The 14281-nt window shown below is 32.1% G+C and overlaps 1 protein-coding gene across 1 annotated transcript; it reads right to left on the bottom strand.

Moving 5' to 3' along the window:
* Nucleotides 1-3985: 3985 nt before the first annotated feature.
* On the bottom strand, nt 3986-14038 carry LOC133205912 (prefoldin subunit 4-like). Its single transcript, XM_061341805.1, has 4 exons — nt 13949-14038; nt 9917-10021; nt 5730-5793; nt 3986-4205 (listed from the first exon to the last, which is right to left on the bottom strand). The coding sequence occupies exons 1-4, from the start codon at nt 13970-13972 to the stop codon at nt 4003-4005; spliced, it is 396 nt and encodes a 131-aa protein (XP_061197789.1). The 5' UTR covers nt 13973-14038; the 3' UTR covers nt 3986-4002.
* Nucleotides 14039-14281: the final 243 nt, after the last annotated feature.

The raw sequence follows: 14281 nt of genomic DNA, 5'->3' as shown, positions 1-14281 counted from the left end.
GAAGCGCCATCTGTGAAAAACTTTCCGATATTCAAGGAGAGATAAATCTTAGCTAAATTTTATGAAAGGGGGGAGGGGTTGATTTAGAAGCCGTAGAAGAGGGGTGGTGCTGCATCCCCCTTTGATTTTTTTTTTTATGAAAGGGATGGGTGGGGTAGGAGGAGTCTTCATGTTTTTTTGTTTTTTGTTTTTTTTTTGTTTTTTTTTTTTGAAATATAAAAGATAAAGATAATTCAAATGTACATGTATAAATACATATTTAGTATATAGTTCCCTGATATATTTGATTAACGTTTATTGTATCTTAATTGTAGGCTAAACATTACTGAATTAAATGGAATTTCAGTTATATATACATGTAGTAAGACTTATCATAACCGTCCTTGTCAGTTAGCACTTTCTAATCGATAACAGAGAAGCACACATAAAATATAATGGACAATATTTTCAACACTTTCTTTTCTTAGGCTCAGTTAATAAATTGGATCGTAAGAAATTTAAACATTTGGTTTTAACACGAATAAAAACCATGTTATTTAGGCCTCTGAGTGTACACATCGTATTTTGGACTTATTCTTTGCAAACAGAGCTGATTTTAACTGTTTATTTCTGATATAAATGCATATACCAACAAATATTACCCAAGATCCTATTTAAAGTTTGCCCCCCTTTTTTTTCTGGCGTATATATAAGCCTTTAATCCCCCCCCCCCCCCGTCAAAAAATCTATTGAATTATTTGCCTGCAAGGAAATGTGGGAATTAGACGTTTTGTATTTAAGAGAGAATACTCTTTCCTCCTATTTATTCCTTCCTTGCCTTCAATGTTTAGAAATTAAAAATTTTTGTAATTAAGGTTCATAAACCCTCTGCTCACTCATATAAAATGTTTCTTTAACTCTTATGATTTTCCAAAAGAAATGTATTTTTTAAGTAAAATACAAACAATTATAGCATAGCTTGCGGGTCAAAATTGGACAAAAAAGACACTTCAACTTGACAAGATTATAAAGGAATAAACATTTATATCATTAAGAATTGTCTCTCTTATCAGAGTATCGATGAACCTTAACATTATTGTTACCTATCATAGGGTTTATTCAATTAAGCATGCGTATTAAAGATAACAAAACAGGCAATATCATCTATGAGCAGTGGCAGTTGGCAGTAAGCAGTGAGCAGTTGGCAGTAAGCAGTTGGCTGTCCTATATGGAATTCCACAGTTTCTTCTTCTTTTTTTCAATTCAAATTTTATGGAAACATCCTAGAATGTAGAAAGGCCTCTAAATATTCAGTGACCAATTAACCTGCTATTTTTATATTTATTTAATTTCAATTTTTTATTCCTTTTTTATCGATTTTTATTTCAGAGCACAACATATAAAGAACACCCCCCCCCCCCCCAAAAAGAGGAGAAAGTGACTGAAAGTCTAAGATTGTTCAGTTCCTGCTGTTAAGTTTAAACTTGTTAAATTTAGGACCCCTTCCTCAAAGCTGCAGATATAAATAGCCTCGCGCCGCGCATATGGGAATATCAAAGATTAGGGTTAATTGCGCTTTGATTAAGTTCTGTCTAAATCTAAACCGGACAAAATGCGCAGAATTTCTTGGGATGCAAAACATGCTCTTTGCCATTATACTCATATGGGTGCGGGGGATCATTTTGTGAGCTCTGTGCTCACAGTATCTCTAGTTAGCCAACCTGTTTTTATATTCCTTTAAAACAGAATTTATTTTAAAAAACTTCTGCATGAGAATAAGAAAACACTTGCTGCACATGGCATTCAACTCGGAATTCGGATATATCGACGATGTTATGAATTAACAATAGTTATACTTCCATTCATATGTTGACTAGATATATCCCAGTGAACTCGAAATAAGACACCACAGAGTCTGCCACATCTGTTTCATTTGACTATAGACGATAAGAGCCAATTTACAACTAAATTGTATGAAAAACAAGATGATTTCAGCTTTTCCATCGTCAACTTTCCTTATTAATTTAGTAATATCCTGTTATCACCTGCATATAGTGTTTACGTCTCCCAACTTATTCGATACTCAAGAGCATGGTCCGAGTACGATAATTTTTTTAACCAAGGCAGGCTACCGACAGATAAGTTCATGTTACAGGATTTCAACAGTCTTGTTTAAAGTCAGCATTTTGTAAATTCTATGATTGTTATAATGACCTGTTAGCAAATAAAACCTATCATTGGGTCGTATTTTGACTGATGTGTTTCATACCAATTGTTTAGCCTTTGTTTTTATACTAAATTTTACTGCGGAATATTCCGTCTAACTGGTCAATACATAGGACTCACGAGGAGAGTGACCAGTTGACAGGGGGTGCTTACTCCTCCTAAAGTCTGATCCCACCCATGGAATTTTCTGAGGATTCGCGTTTTATGCCCTGTTCACAGACTTGTAATGTTTGTAGATTTTTTCAGAATGATCACTGTTTCTTAGCTTCAACTTTTTCATTCTCAAAAATGTCCTAAAAAGTGATAAAACTGTACAAATTTTAATATGGAAAACGTGAGAATTTTGAATATCAGAAAAATCTCTTTAATATATCGTAATACATGTACTATTGTAGGAATTTGCATTAATAACAACCAAAATACCCCCCCCCCCCCTTCCAAGCACCTCTCTCTACTTGGTACAATTTTATAAGGAAGTGGTTTTCAACCCCAGAGACCCCCATCTGGATCCACCACTGTTTTTCCATGGAATGAAACGAGGGAGAAAATTATTTATCCTTTCCTTGCTGGACATTTTCTCTAGCACTTCTCTTGAACCTGAATCTCATACCATTTTATGTTTGCTCTTTTTAAAATATTTTGATACCAAATTTGATGCAGAAATCAGTATTATGGGTGCACAAGTAACAATCATATTTTTGTCACTAAGTACATTTAAAGGTGCTTGGACACAGATTTGAAGTTAATATTTTCTCAAATTTTCTGTATAATTTCATGACTTATATGTTGCTATAGCATTTCATACTAAAATAAAATAAAAATCTTATTTCATCTCGAAGTTATTGAAACTTCAAATTTCTGGACGTGTTTGATTGACACATCCTTGCACTTTCATTTTTATTCTTACTACTTAAGAAAAGTGGCAATTTTGTTGTGTATTAATGAAAAATATTAAAACTATAATCCAGAAAATTCAGAGTAGAAATTTCGAAAGCAAAACCCACTCACAGTATTGTCAGTCCGTGCTCAGTGGTGTGTGCAGACTTTAACAATTGAACACACCCGGTGAATCGTATACATCAACAATAACAGAGCTCGTGCCCTGATTACAAAAACAGTTTACGTTTTACGGGTGTATTCAATTTGTTAAACTCTGTACACAACACTGAGCACGGGCTGACGATATTAGTGAGAGGGTTTGCTTTCGCACATTTCTACTCTGAATTTTCTGAATTAAAGATGTAATGTTTTTCATTAATACACAACAAAATCGCTTCTTTTCTTAAATATTAAGGATAAAGATAAAATTTGTGAAAGTGCAATGATGTGTTAATCAAACGCGTCTAGGAATTCGCAGTTCCAATTATTTCTAGATAAAATAAGTTTTTAATTATATTTTCGTGTGAAATGCTATTGCAATATATAAGTCGTGATATTATACAGAAAATTTGAGAAAATATTAACTTCAAATCTGTGTCTAAGCACCTTTAAATGTATATAACTTCAAAATAATTATAAATATCTGCTTAAATTTTCACAAAGTGGTTCTTGAAGTTGTGCTTATGAGACAGAGCACTTGATATTGATTTTAACATACACTTGTTTTTCACAACAAAATTTTTTTTATAGTTTTTATAATTAAATAAGTGTTTGCTTGAACATCTCTGTATGGGGCAATTAAAATAGGCACTGAATTTACCCTCTTTCATAAATGTCGTGAAACAATGAGGATGTTACCCAGCACTTGTATAGATAATAAAACTTATAGAAATACAATACATGAGATTTTAATGGTATTTATTCATCATCAGCTTCTAATTTGATATTGTTTCCAAACTTAGCATACAATTTCACTTTAAGATCTTGAAGTAGAGTTTGTATAGCTTCACATTGTCGCTCTAATTCTTTCATCTCTTCCTGTGTGTTTTCCTTAGCTTTCTCCAACATCTCGTTAGCGTTGTCTACTGTTAAACTGACAAACACCTCTCCTATCTGATATGTAATGAATGAGTTAAGGAATCAACATTCAAACTCTGCAACTGACGGTAAGGGCTAGGTTGCTGGCAAAAAAGATTACAGAGACATTTAGAAATGCTGATAACAAGACTAACCTACTGTGGAATCATCATTGTTCCTGGGGGACCAATGTTCATGGATTTTGTGGGTCACCCTCACCCATATTTGCACAAATGTTTATTTTGTAAACATATTACCGTAATTCATTAAATCTACCATATAAACGAGTAACCCATGAAATTATGTCCCCCTGAACGAGTAAAATTTTGCTTGCCCATGAACATTGACCCCCACAAATTAAAATGATTCCACACTGTCTTGGTCTGAAACTGAACATAATGGGGGGTGGCACAACTTGAGACCTCTCTTGCAAAAAAAAAAATGAATTTTAAAAATACTCGTTTTACATTCCACCACATTAAAGTTTGCCAGGCTCATGTCAGCATTGTCATACTGTAAATAACTTTTTACTCACGAAAACTTTATCATCAAGTAATTATGCAAGAATATGTGATCATGAAATTTCATTCTTGGATATATTTCTTTTTTTATCAAAGATTACACACAATAATAATCAAAATTTGTGAAAATTTTGTCTCTCTTATAAATACCCAAATATTGACTATCTTGGGAAAATAAAATGGTAAAAAAATGGTTATCTACAGTTCTTATATCATTTCTGATAGCACTGGTTTGTTTTTCATTGAAAAACTGCTTTAAGGGTCTCAAGTTCATCATCACAAAGTAAATATCAGTCCAGATGATTTACATGTCATTGATTTTAATTTAATGAAAGGATATGGGACTGATTCATAATCACAATGTAAATATCAGTCTAGATGATTTACATGTTATTGATTTTAATTAATGTAAGGATATGGGACTGTTTCATCATCACAATGTAAATATCAGTCTAGATGATTTACATGTCATTGATTTTAATTAATGTAAGGATATGGGACTGATTCATCATCACAATGTAAATATCAGTCTAGATGATTTACATGTCATTGATTTTAATTAATGTAAGGATATGGAACCGATTCATCATCACAATGTAAATATCAGTCTAGATGATTTACATGTTATTGATTTTAATTAATGTAAGGATATGGGACTGATTCATCATCACAATGTAAATATCAGTTCAGATGATTTACATGTCATTGATTTTAATTTAATGTAAGGATATGGGACTATTTCATCATCACAATGTAAATATCAGTCCAGGTGATTTCCATGTCATTGATTTTAATTTAATGAAAGGATATGGGACCGATTCATCATCACAATGTAAATATCAGTTCAGATGATTTACATGTCATTGATTTTAATTTAATGAAAGGATATGGGACTGATTCATCATCACAATGTAAATATCAATTCAGATGATTTACATGTCATTGATTTTAATTAATGTAAGGATATGGGACTGATTCATTATCACAATGTAAATATCAGTCTAGATGATTTACATGTCATTGATTTTAATATAATGAAAGGATATGGGACTGATTCATCATCCAACATCATCATCTCGTCTCCAGCATCTTCTAGGTTCTGTAACTCTTTCTAATAAAAAAAAAAAGGTTAAGAATATCCTACATATTAATTCTTTTTTTCATTTATGCAAGTGGATATCACCTTTTCTCCATTAATCCATCCAATTCACAGAAAAAATTACGAAATTAAAAATTAATCGAAATAACCTCAAACCTTTTCTTATTTAAAAGAATAATATTTAATCAACATATTTAGAAAGTCTCATGAGTCAGACTCGAACCGTCTATATTTCACAGAGGTACGTAAAAAGAGTAGTGGAGGATAGTTGTAATCTACGTGTAAACTATGAGACAAGGTTGACACTGCTAATGAAGTCAATACTTATACCAATATCATCTGGTTGCACTTTATCTTTAATTCTCTGATGCCAAACGATGTGTGCTGAACATATTTTGAAATGTTGTCTTTCGAATTAAGTTTCCCACAAAACACAGAATCGTTGATCATTCTTTCATGACTACTTGACTAAGAACTACTTTTATGTGATATACCGTATAACGGGTATTTTCTGCGGTTGGAAATTTTTGCGATTGAACCCCTAAAAGGTAGCAAATTAATTTCTGCTTTTTCAATTTCTGCGGTTGCACTATACCGCAGAAATTTTTTTTACGGGGTATGATCATGCACTAAACTTTATGAATTATCAGAACGTTGTCATGTTTACGATTTATAAATTCATTAAGACATATTGATCAAAGGTGCATGAAAACTGGTATTAAGCTATTATGCTTAATTAAACTACTATCTTTTATTTAGTTTTTGTAAAAAATATTTCGAGTACCAATTGAAATGAATTAATGCACCCCGTCCACCCAAACAACAATACAAATTATTATTCTAACAGACGTTTTATGCGATCTATTGAAAGATAATAAATGCATCCAAGCCATATTCTAAAATACTTTTCTAGTTAAAACTGCCATCAAAATTAATTTGGTGTTGATCTTTTAAGCTAAAACAAACAATTGCATAATCAAGTAGCCCAATGTTGATGGTTAACACTCACAGGTGTCATGTGCATTGAGGCGTAACTAATCCTGTCAGTCTTATGCATTAGGTGAAAGTCACGAGATGAGTCACATTGTGTATACAAGCAGTAATTATTGTCTCAGTATAAAACACAAGATTGAAAAAAGTGTTTAAAAAAGAAAAGCTACTATGTGTTGTTTGCAGCTATCGGAGTTTGCACTAATAATTGCAAAATAGGTACAAGTAAAAATGTTTTTGTATCAACTTATTTAATTGATATTATTTACAGGAAGGTTTTGGTTCAATATGTTTTGGACAAATCCTGACATCTAAAATCTTCGAATTTCGATGAAACCCGAATTTCTCGCTAACGAGGATGTGGAAACTCATAAATCTGCGGACACATCGATTTTAAAAACCTTGTGTTTCAAATAATTTTGCTGTGTCCAGTACGCAGGTTCTTGCGTTAATGAGAACCCTGTCAGACATACGCACCACTTCTCATAATTGCATGTACAAAATATCTGAATGAATATTGAAAAAATATTTTGCGATTGTAATTTTTGCGGATTTGTCCTATCCGCAAAATTCCGCAAAAATTGGACAACGGCAGAAAATACCCGTTATACGGTATAATTGCAAAATAAGCAATGATGGTTCGACGAATCGGCTTCATATATTCCACTGTATTATGTGGAATTGATTATCATTCTTAAAATTATCATGTCTTTACTTTGAGTCGTAATTTCTCTGCAAGGATTTCCTCCAGGGTAACGTAACTTACAAAAGTATGGATATTAGTGTGTGCATTGAAATTAAATGCATATTTTATGTAAATAATAGCAGATTCTTTGGTTTAACAACACAAACAAAGCATACCCATAACATAAATTGAACCAACTAGAACTTTATTAATTCACAGGTGTACAATAAATGAAAAAACATTGGATAAACCTTAAAATGAAAGCCAATAATGAGAAATATATAACTAAATTAATTCCCAGTTGGAGCATTAAGGTTGTTAATATATAGTGCATTTAATATAAATTACTTGAAGTATCAAAATGTATATAATTTTCATACCTGATTTTCTCCAGACATAAATAGTTCAGGGTAACGTAGCTTTCAAAGTGAGAACGTAAATTACATATTCCAGAAACAGTTTGAAATATGCATTGTTCAAGGAATATAAAAAATGCGTGAAGATAACGTAAATGGAAATTATTTCTTTAGATGAAATTGTTCCATAGAAATGCTTATAAAAAGTAAGCCAAATGCACTGGCCAATATTTTGTTCAATGAAATTATTTCATTGCAGTTTTCTTCTGATGAGTCCATAAACACATTGTATATAATTATATAGATTTATAAACTTTGTAAAGATAAATATATGTATCTATCTATGGTTACTAGTTTCATTACTATGAAAATGTTGATGTATTAATGATATTTTATTTGAATCTAAAAGAGTGAGAACGTAGATTACGGAACGTAGCTTACAGACAACGATGTAATAACATACCAATCAACTACATACACTGAAAATAACAATCTCTTACCTTCATTTGGTTCTTAAATCTCATGTTTTTGCGATTATCATTGTCAATGAACTTTATAAAGCCGTAAAATATAAAAGCGAAAGGAACATAGATTACATCCTTGAAAAAAACTATTACGCTGACTCTATCTACAAAGGACATCAATTTCTACTGATACGTGATATCATTTTCAAACTTTATGAAATGAATAAAATGGTGACTCAGCGTAGTTTTAAGCATAAACTATTGATATAGAGCAAAGTTTTCGACCTTTAGCAGTGATTTTTCTACATTTTTTAAAAGGGGCCTGGGCCTTTACAATTGGGAAAAATCATCAACATTTGTGTAAAATTGGGAAAAATCAATATGATTGAAATAAACCTTAATTGACAGGTAAAATAAAATATATAAGTAAATGTAACATCATTCATTCAAAATATTTACTACAAAATAACAAATTAGACACAGTTCTACATTTTTAACTTTTTTCAATCTTTGAAAGTTATCATTAGTTGTGACCGTCCTATATTTCAATTTTTTTTTTTTTTTTTTTTTTGCCATAATGGTAGACATAAGAAAAAAATCCTACTCATAATAGCCATTGAAGATGATATAATCTGACATGATTTAAAACAAATCATTTTTCTTCTAGCTTTCTAAATCACCCTAATCAATGTGCTGCAATTACCCTGCAATATTAGTTGCATCTGCCGGGTGAAGAAACAGTTTGATTTTCAGGGAATCAGGGATGCTTGTTGTAGAACTACTAGTTCTTGGATTTACAAATAAAGCTATGTTTCGCCTGTTCACATGCATCTTACACTTTCTTACGATGTATTTAGTTTGACATGATCCATGTGTTTTTCTATGTCTTGTAAACGCACAAAATGTTCTGCTGTTTTTCACTATTATTTTAAGAGTATGAATGACCGAGAGCAATAGCGTTCCAATTTAGATAAGTCGTACATAAAAAATTCAATATAACAAAATCAATAACGGTTTTTCTGGGGGGGAAAAAGCAACTGAAATTGGGAAAAAATCGGTAATTTTTGATAGGGGAAAGGGCCGATATTCGGACCTAAATTGAGTGTAGAAAAATCACTGTTTAGGTTAGTTATATAAGGCGACGTAACGTAGCTTACTAAATTTCGGCGACATTTTTCAATAGTTTCTATCTTGCACACCAATCAACCGATTGTTAAGAAAATTTCAGGGCTAGAAGTGTACATTATATGCAATGATTTAAAGTAATAAATTGATATTCTAATTATTAATTTTTTAAAATGACGAAACGTTGAATTTCCACCAATCATCGAGCGACATGTTGAATTTGATCAAGTAGGGGTGTATCCATTGCTATCACTTCAAAATGTTTTAATTTTCAGTCATTATTTTTTGTTTATAACCTGAAACGTTGGTTTTATTTATCTAAAATAAATACGATTTGAAAATATGTTTATCTATTTCTTTTGAAAAAGCTTGCGACAAGGGTCAAACAAAAGTGGACGACTTATTGGAGAATAGGTGATACACATGTATATGCATAAATATTTTTTTTTCTTTAGACTAAATTAAAATCAGTTTTTATTAGCTTTGAAATTAAATAAGGTTGGAAAGTGTGATACCTTTTTATTCTCTAGTTCATCCTTGAGATCCTGTAGTTTAGCATTATTTCTGGCAAATTTGTTGATTTTCTGTTGATCATCATAGGTGACCTGGGTATCAGGGTCCTACAAGAGATGGAGACATTAAAAATTTCTTTACAATGTTCTGTAGAGTTATTAGGCCAGCAGTACTTGTCCATTTTCAAGCCCCCCCCCCCCCCCCCCCCCCCCCCCCCCCGCCTTCCCACTAAATGAATAAATCAACCAGGGTTTTATTTCTGATAAAATAAGCATGTTAAAATAAAGTAAGTAAGTTTAACTTAGGATTGAGCTAATTAAATAGCATTATGAATCAATATACCTGACTGAAATATATTTATTTAACATAAATTATGATGAATACTTGATCCTGGACTGGCTGTATCATTACCTGTATCATAGAACTTCATATAACAATAAATCATGTGTCAAAATTTTGTAGCAATCCTAATAGATGAACAATGCACTTCTCACTAATCTTGATTTATGAATTCTTACAAATATCTAAAAATCTCATAGTAAAAAAATCAAACATAATTCAGCTGCAAAAATTACAATTGTAGTATACCATATATATTGTTTTAAAAGAGTCGGGAACGTGATTGGACGAAGAGATGACTGCCCCAAGAAGAAGTAAAAAAGCATGGAGGGACAAAATGGACTGTGTTTACAAATTAACACCAGAGGAGGCTGCTTCAAAACAAGACAAAGGACCTTAAACCACATCTCAAAAACTCGGACTGGAGGATTTACAAGCACAGATACACCAGTGCATAAACAAGACAAAGGACCTTATACCACATCTCAAAAACTCGGACTGGAGGATTTATAAGCACAGATACACCAGTGCATAAACAAGACAAAGGACCTTATACCACATCTCAAAAACTCGGACTGGAGGATTTACACAGATACACCAGTGCATAAACAAGATGGAAAATCAGCCATTGTCATAGAACTAAGGTTACCTGTTGGAAAAGTCATTCGAAAATGTACTAGATCAGAAACAGAGCTTGAAACCAACTTTTTATGTTTTAATCAGTGCAGCTGGATTGATAGGGTATTATTTCAACCAGTTTACAGAAATTCAACCAGTCCAAAGTTTTTCAGAAAATATTAGAGACATTTTTTGTTATTCATATTTAATAACAAAATCAACATCTGCAAACAAGTTAAGTTTACATCATTTGTTTTTACAATGGTTCAAAGGTAAATAAATTTTAAAGGAGCAAGTTGATATATTAAAATTTTTTAATGTATTTCTTGGCTAGAACATTTTTTTTATTATACATGTAATGCAAAACACACCAAAATGTATCAGCAAATGAAGTTTGATAAAAATATCTTGATTTGTTTCTTTAAAACTTAACTAAAGACTAGTTGAAGAAATGTGAGGTCAAAGGAAAGGCAAAGGTCAGAAATTTTGAAGCAATTGAATGGCTCTCATCAATTTGCATAAGGATATGAAGATTGATGAAAATATCTTGACTAATTTCTTTGAAACTTAGCTAAAGACAAATTTAAGAAAAGTGAGGATAAGGTCAAAGGAAATGTCAAGGTCAAAAAATGTTGATGAATTTGAATAGTTTTTACTTATATGTATCAGCAAATTAGGTTTGAGGAAAATATCTTGAATAATTTCTTTGAAACTTAGCTAAACACTTATTTAAGAAAAGTAAGGAAAAAGGAAATTTCAAGGTCAAAAAAGTTGATGAAGTTAAATAGCTCACACCAATATGCATCTGCATATGAGGTTTGGTATAAATATTTTGAATAGTTTCTTTGAAACTTAGCTAATCATAAATTAAAGAAAAGTGAAGTCAAGGTCAAAAAATGTTGATGAAGTTGAATAGCTCTTACTAATATATAACAGCATATGAAATATGATGAAAATATCTTGACTAATTTCTTGAAAACTTAGCTAAAAACTAATTTAAGAAAAGTGAGGACAAGGTCAAAGGAAATGTAAAGGTAAAAAAATGTTATATAGCTCTCACCAACATGTATCAGCATATGAGGTAAGGTATAAATATCTCTGAATAGTTTCTTGTAAACTGAGCAAAACACAAATTTAAAAAAAGAAAAATGGCGTCAAGGTCAAAGGAAAAGTCAAGGTCAAAAAATGCTGATGAATTTGAATAGCTCTCTCCAACATGTATTACCAAATGAGGTATGATAAATATATCTACAAACTGAGCTTAACACAATTTTAAGAAAAGTGAGGTCAAAGGAAAGATCAAGGCCCATCAGGCCAGAACACTCACCTGAGTCACAATGGCCCTGCGCATGCATCAGATTTTTCCCCGATATACATGTATTTCATGTAAAATTTTTATCACCTTTTGTGGCCCCACCCTATAAAGAGGCCATGATTTGAACAAAATTGAATCTACACTACCAAGGATGCTTCCACATTAATAAGATTCATCATGACTTTGCTGTTCTTGAGAAGAGGAGTTTTAAAGATTTCCCCCTGAATAATCCCTATTGTGGCCCCATCCTACCCCCAGGGAACAATTTACAATCAACCCGGTATATTACTTCAGTAAGCTTTCTTCTAAGTTTCATCTTTTCTGGTCCAGTGGTTTTTGAAAAAGAGATTTTTATAGATTTTTCCTATATATTTCAATGTAAAACTTCCATATCATGGCCCCAACCTTTAACCCAGGACCAAGCTCTGAACAATTTACAATCTACATTAACACCTCAGGAAGTTTCGACATTAGTTTAAGATTTTTTGGCTCATTGATTCTTGAGAAGATTTTGAAAAATTTTTCCTATATATTTCAATGTAAAACTTTGATTCCCTATTGTGGTCCCACCCTACCCCTAGGGACCATGATCTGAACAATTAAGAATTTACACTGCCTTAGAATAATTTAAGATAGCTAATTCAAACTATATAGCTTAATGGAGGGGTTGTGTTGGACCTTTGGGTAGACTTCACTTTACTGGTCCCCAGATCATAGCGCTCATTGCACTATGATGTAAGATTTACGTCGCTCAACTGATTAGGGTTAATTTGCACATTTTTCGACTGGTTAGGGTTAATCTTGCATCCACCTGAAAGATTAGGGTTAATCCTTGCACAAGTTTTAAACTGATTAGGGTTAGTCTTGCATCCATCTGAGAGATTAGGGTTAGTCCTCACCATGGGTTAGTCTAGCATCCACCTGGGAGATTTGGGTTAGTCCTCGCATACTATTCGAGGTATTAGGGTTAGTGTCTTGTTCTTTTAGATTAATTAAGAAATTAAGTTGCATCTGTATTTTTTGCAAGATCTTAATTCAGCTTCAACAACATCTCGTTGGTTTGTTTACATGAAAAATGGCTAAGTACGAAAGAAACGGCACTAAGCATGCACTTTGTTGACAATTATTTTTTGTCTCCTTTTCACTGAATAAACAATATTTATTACTTTTTTCAGAGAATGAGGTTAAAAACTTCATTAAAAAACAAATTTTGAAACTAAACTTTTAACCCTAGAATTCAATTTGGGGTCAAAAAGGCTTCAAACCTCATACTTTTTTTTTTGGATCGCTCAAGCGATCTCATATATATTGAAGTCGTCTACGGTGACATTGTATTTAAGTGCGTTTTTCTGGGGACTGGTAAAGTAAAGTAGTTCCGCACCTTTTTTCGTTTGTTTGTTTTATCATCCCTCCGAAGAATTTTTCACTCAATGGAGACACCACCACTTGCTGGTGAAGGGCTGCAAATTCAGACCTGATCAGTAACTAACTCGAATTTCCTCTCGGAATTCTTCGGTTGATAAACTTATTCAGCTGTTACATGAAACATACAAAATCAAATTTCGGAAAACAGTATATGACAAGCATACTCAAAGTAAATTTATTACAAAAAAAAAAATGTAGAATAGTTATACCATGCTTGCAAACGAATGCAATGCCAATGGATCCGAGAGAATACACTCGCTCTCCCGACTCTCACTCTGTGACATTAAGAACAAGAAAGTGACAAAATGGAATCTTTACACTTTTGTATTATACTTACTGAATCTTTCATCGAGTTTGCCATTGTAGAATGAGAAATACAACTCCAAAGAAATGTGGAAAATAACTAGTCTACAATAATAATATTCAGGCCGAATCCGATAAAAAATAATTGTTAACTCAAACATGGAATATTGGAAATGGTTTTGTTTATTACAATTATTTAGCTTAGTTTTGGACATATTTTCGATTCTTTTTCATGATATAAAATCATTTAATAAATATAAGTCAAAGTCGTAGTTAAAAATTTCCATGAAAGTATCCTTACCGTAATTTACGACACTCATGGAAATCGAGTTATCTAATAATTTATTCTGAGTTCCGGGATGTTCCT

This window comes from Saccostrea echinata, unplaced genomic scaffold (assembly GCF_033153115.1).
Source record: "Saccostrea echinata isolate AGI-Se365-2 ecotype Australia unplaced genomic scaffold, CSIRO_AGI_Sech_v1 ptg000054l, whole genome shotgun sequence".
Taxonomy (NCBI): domain Eukaryota; kingdom Metazoa; phylum Mollusca; class Bivalvia; order Ostreida; family Ostreidae; genus Saccostrea; species Saccostrea echinata.
This window is presented reverse-complemented; position numbering and strand designations above follow the sequence as displayed.

Excerpts from the sequence above, each read along its gene's own strand:
- LOC133205912 (XM_061341805.1), bottom strand. The coding sequence starts at position 13,972 with ATGGCAAACTCGATGAAAGATTCA. Across the intron at positions 10,022-13,948 it reads CAAACTCGATGAAAGATTCA|GACCCTGATACCCAGGTCAC; the intron begins GTAAGTATAATA and ends CATCTCTTGTAG. Across the intron at positions 5,794-9,916 it reads ATGAACTAGAGAATAAAAAG|AAAGAGTTACAGAACCTAGA; the intron begins GTATCACACTTT and ends TTTTTTTATTAG.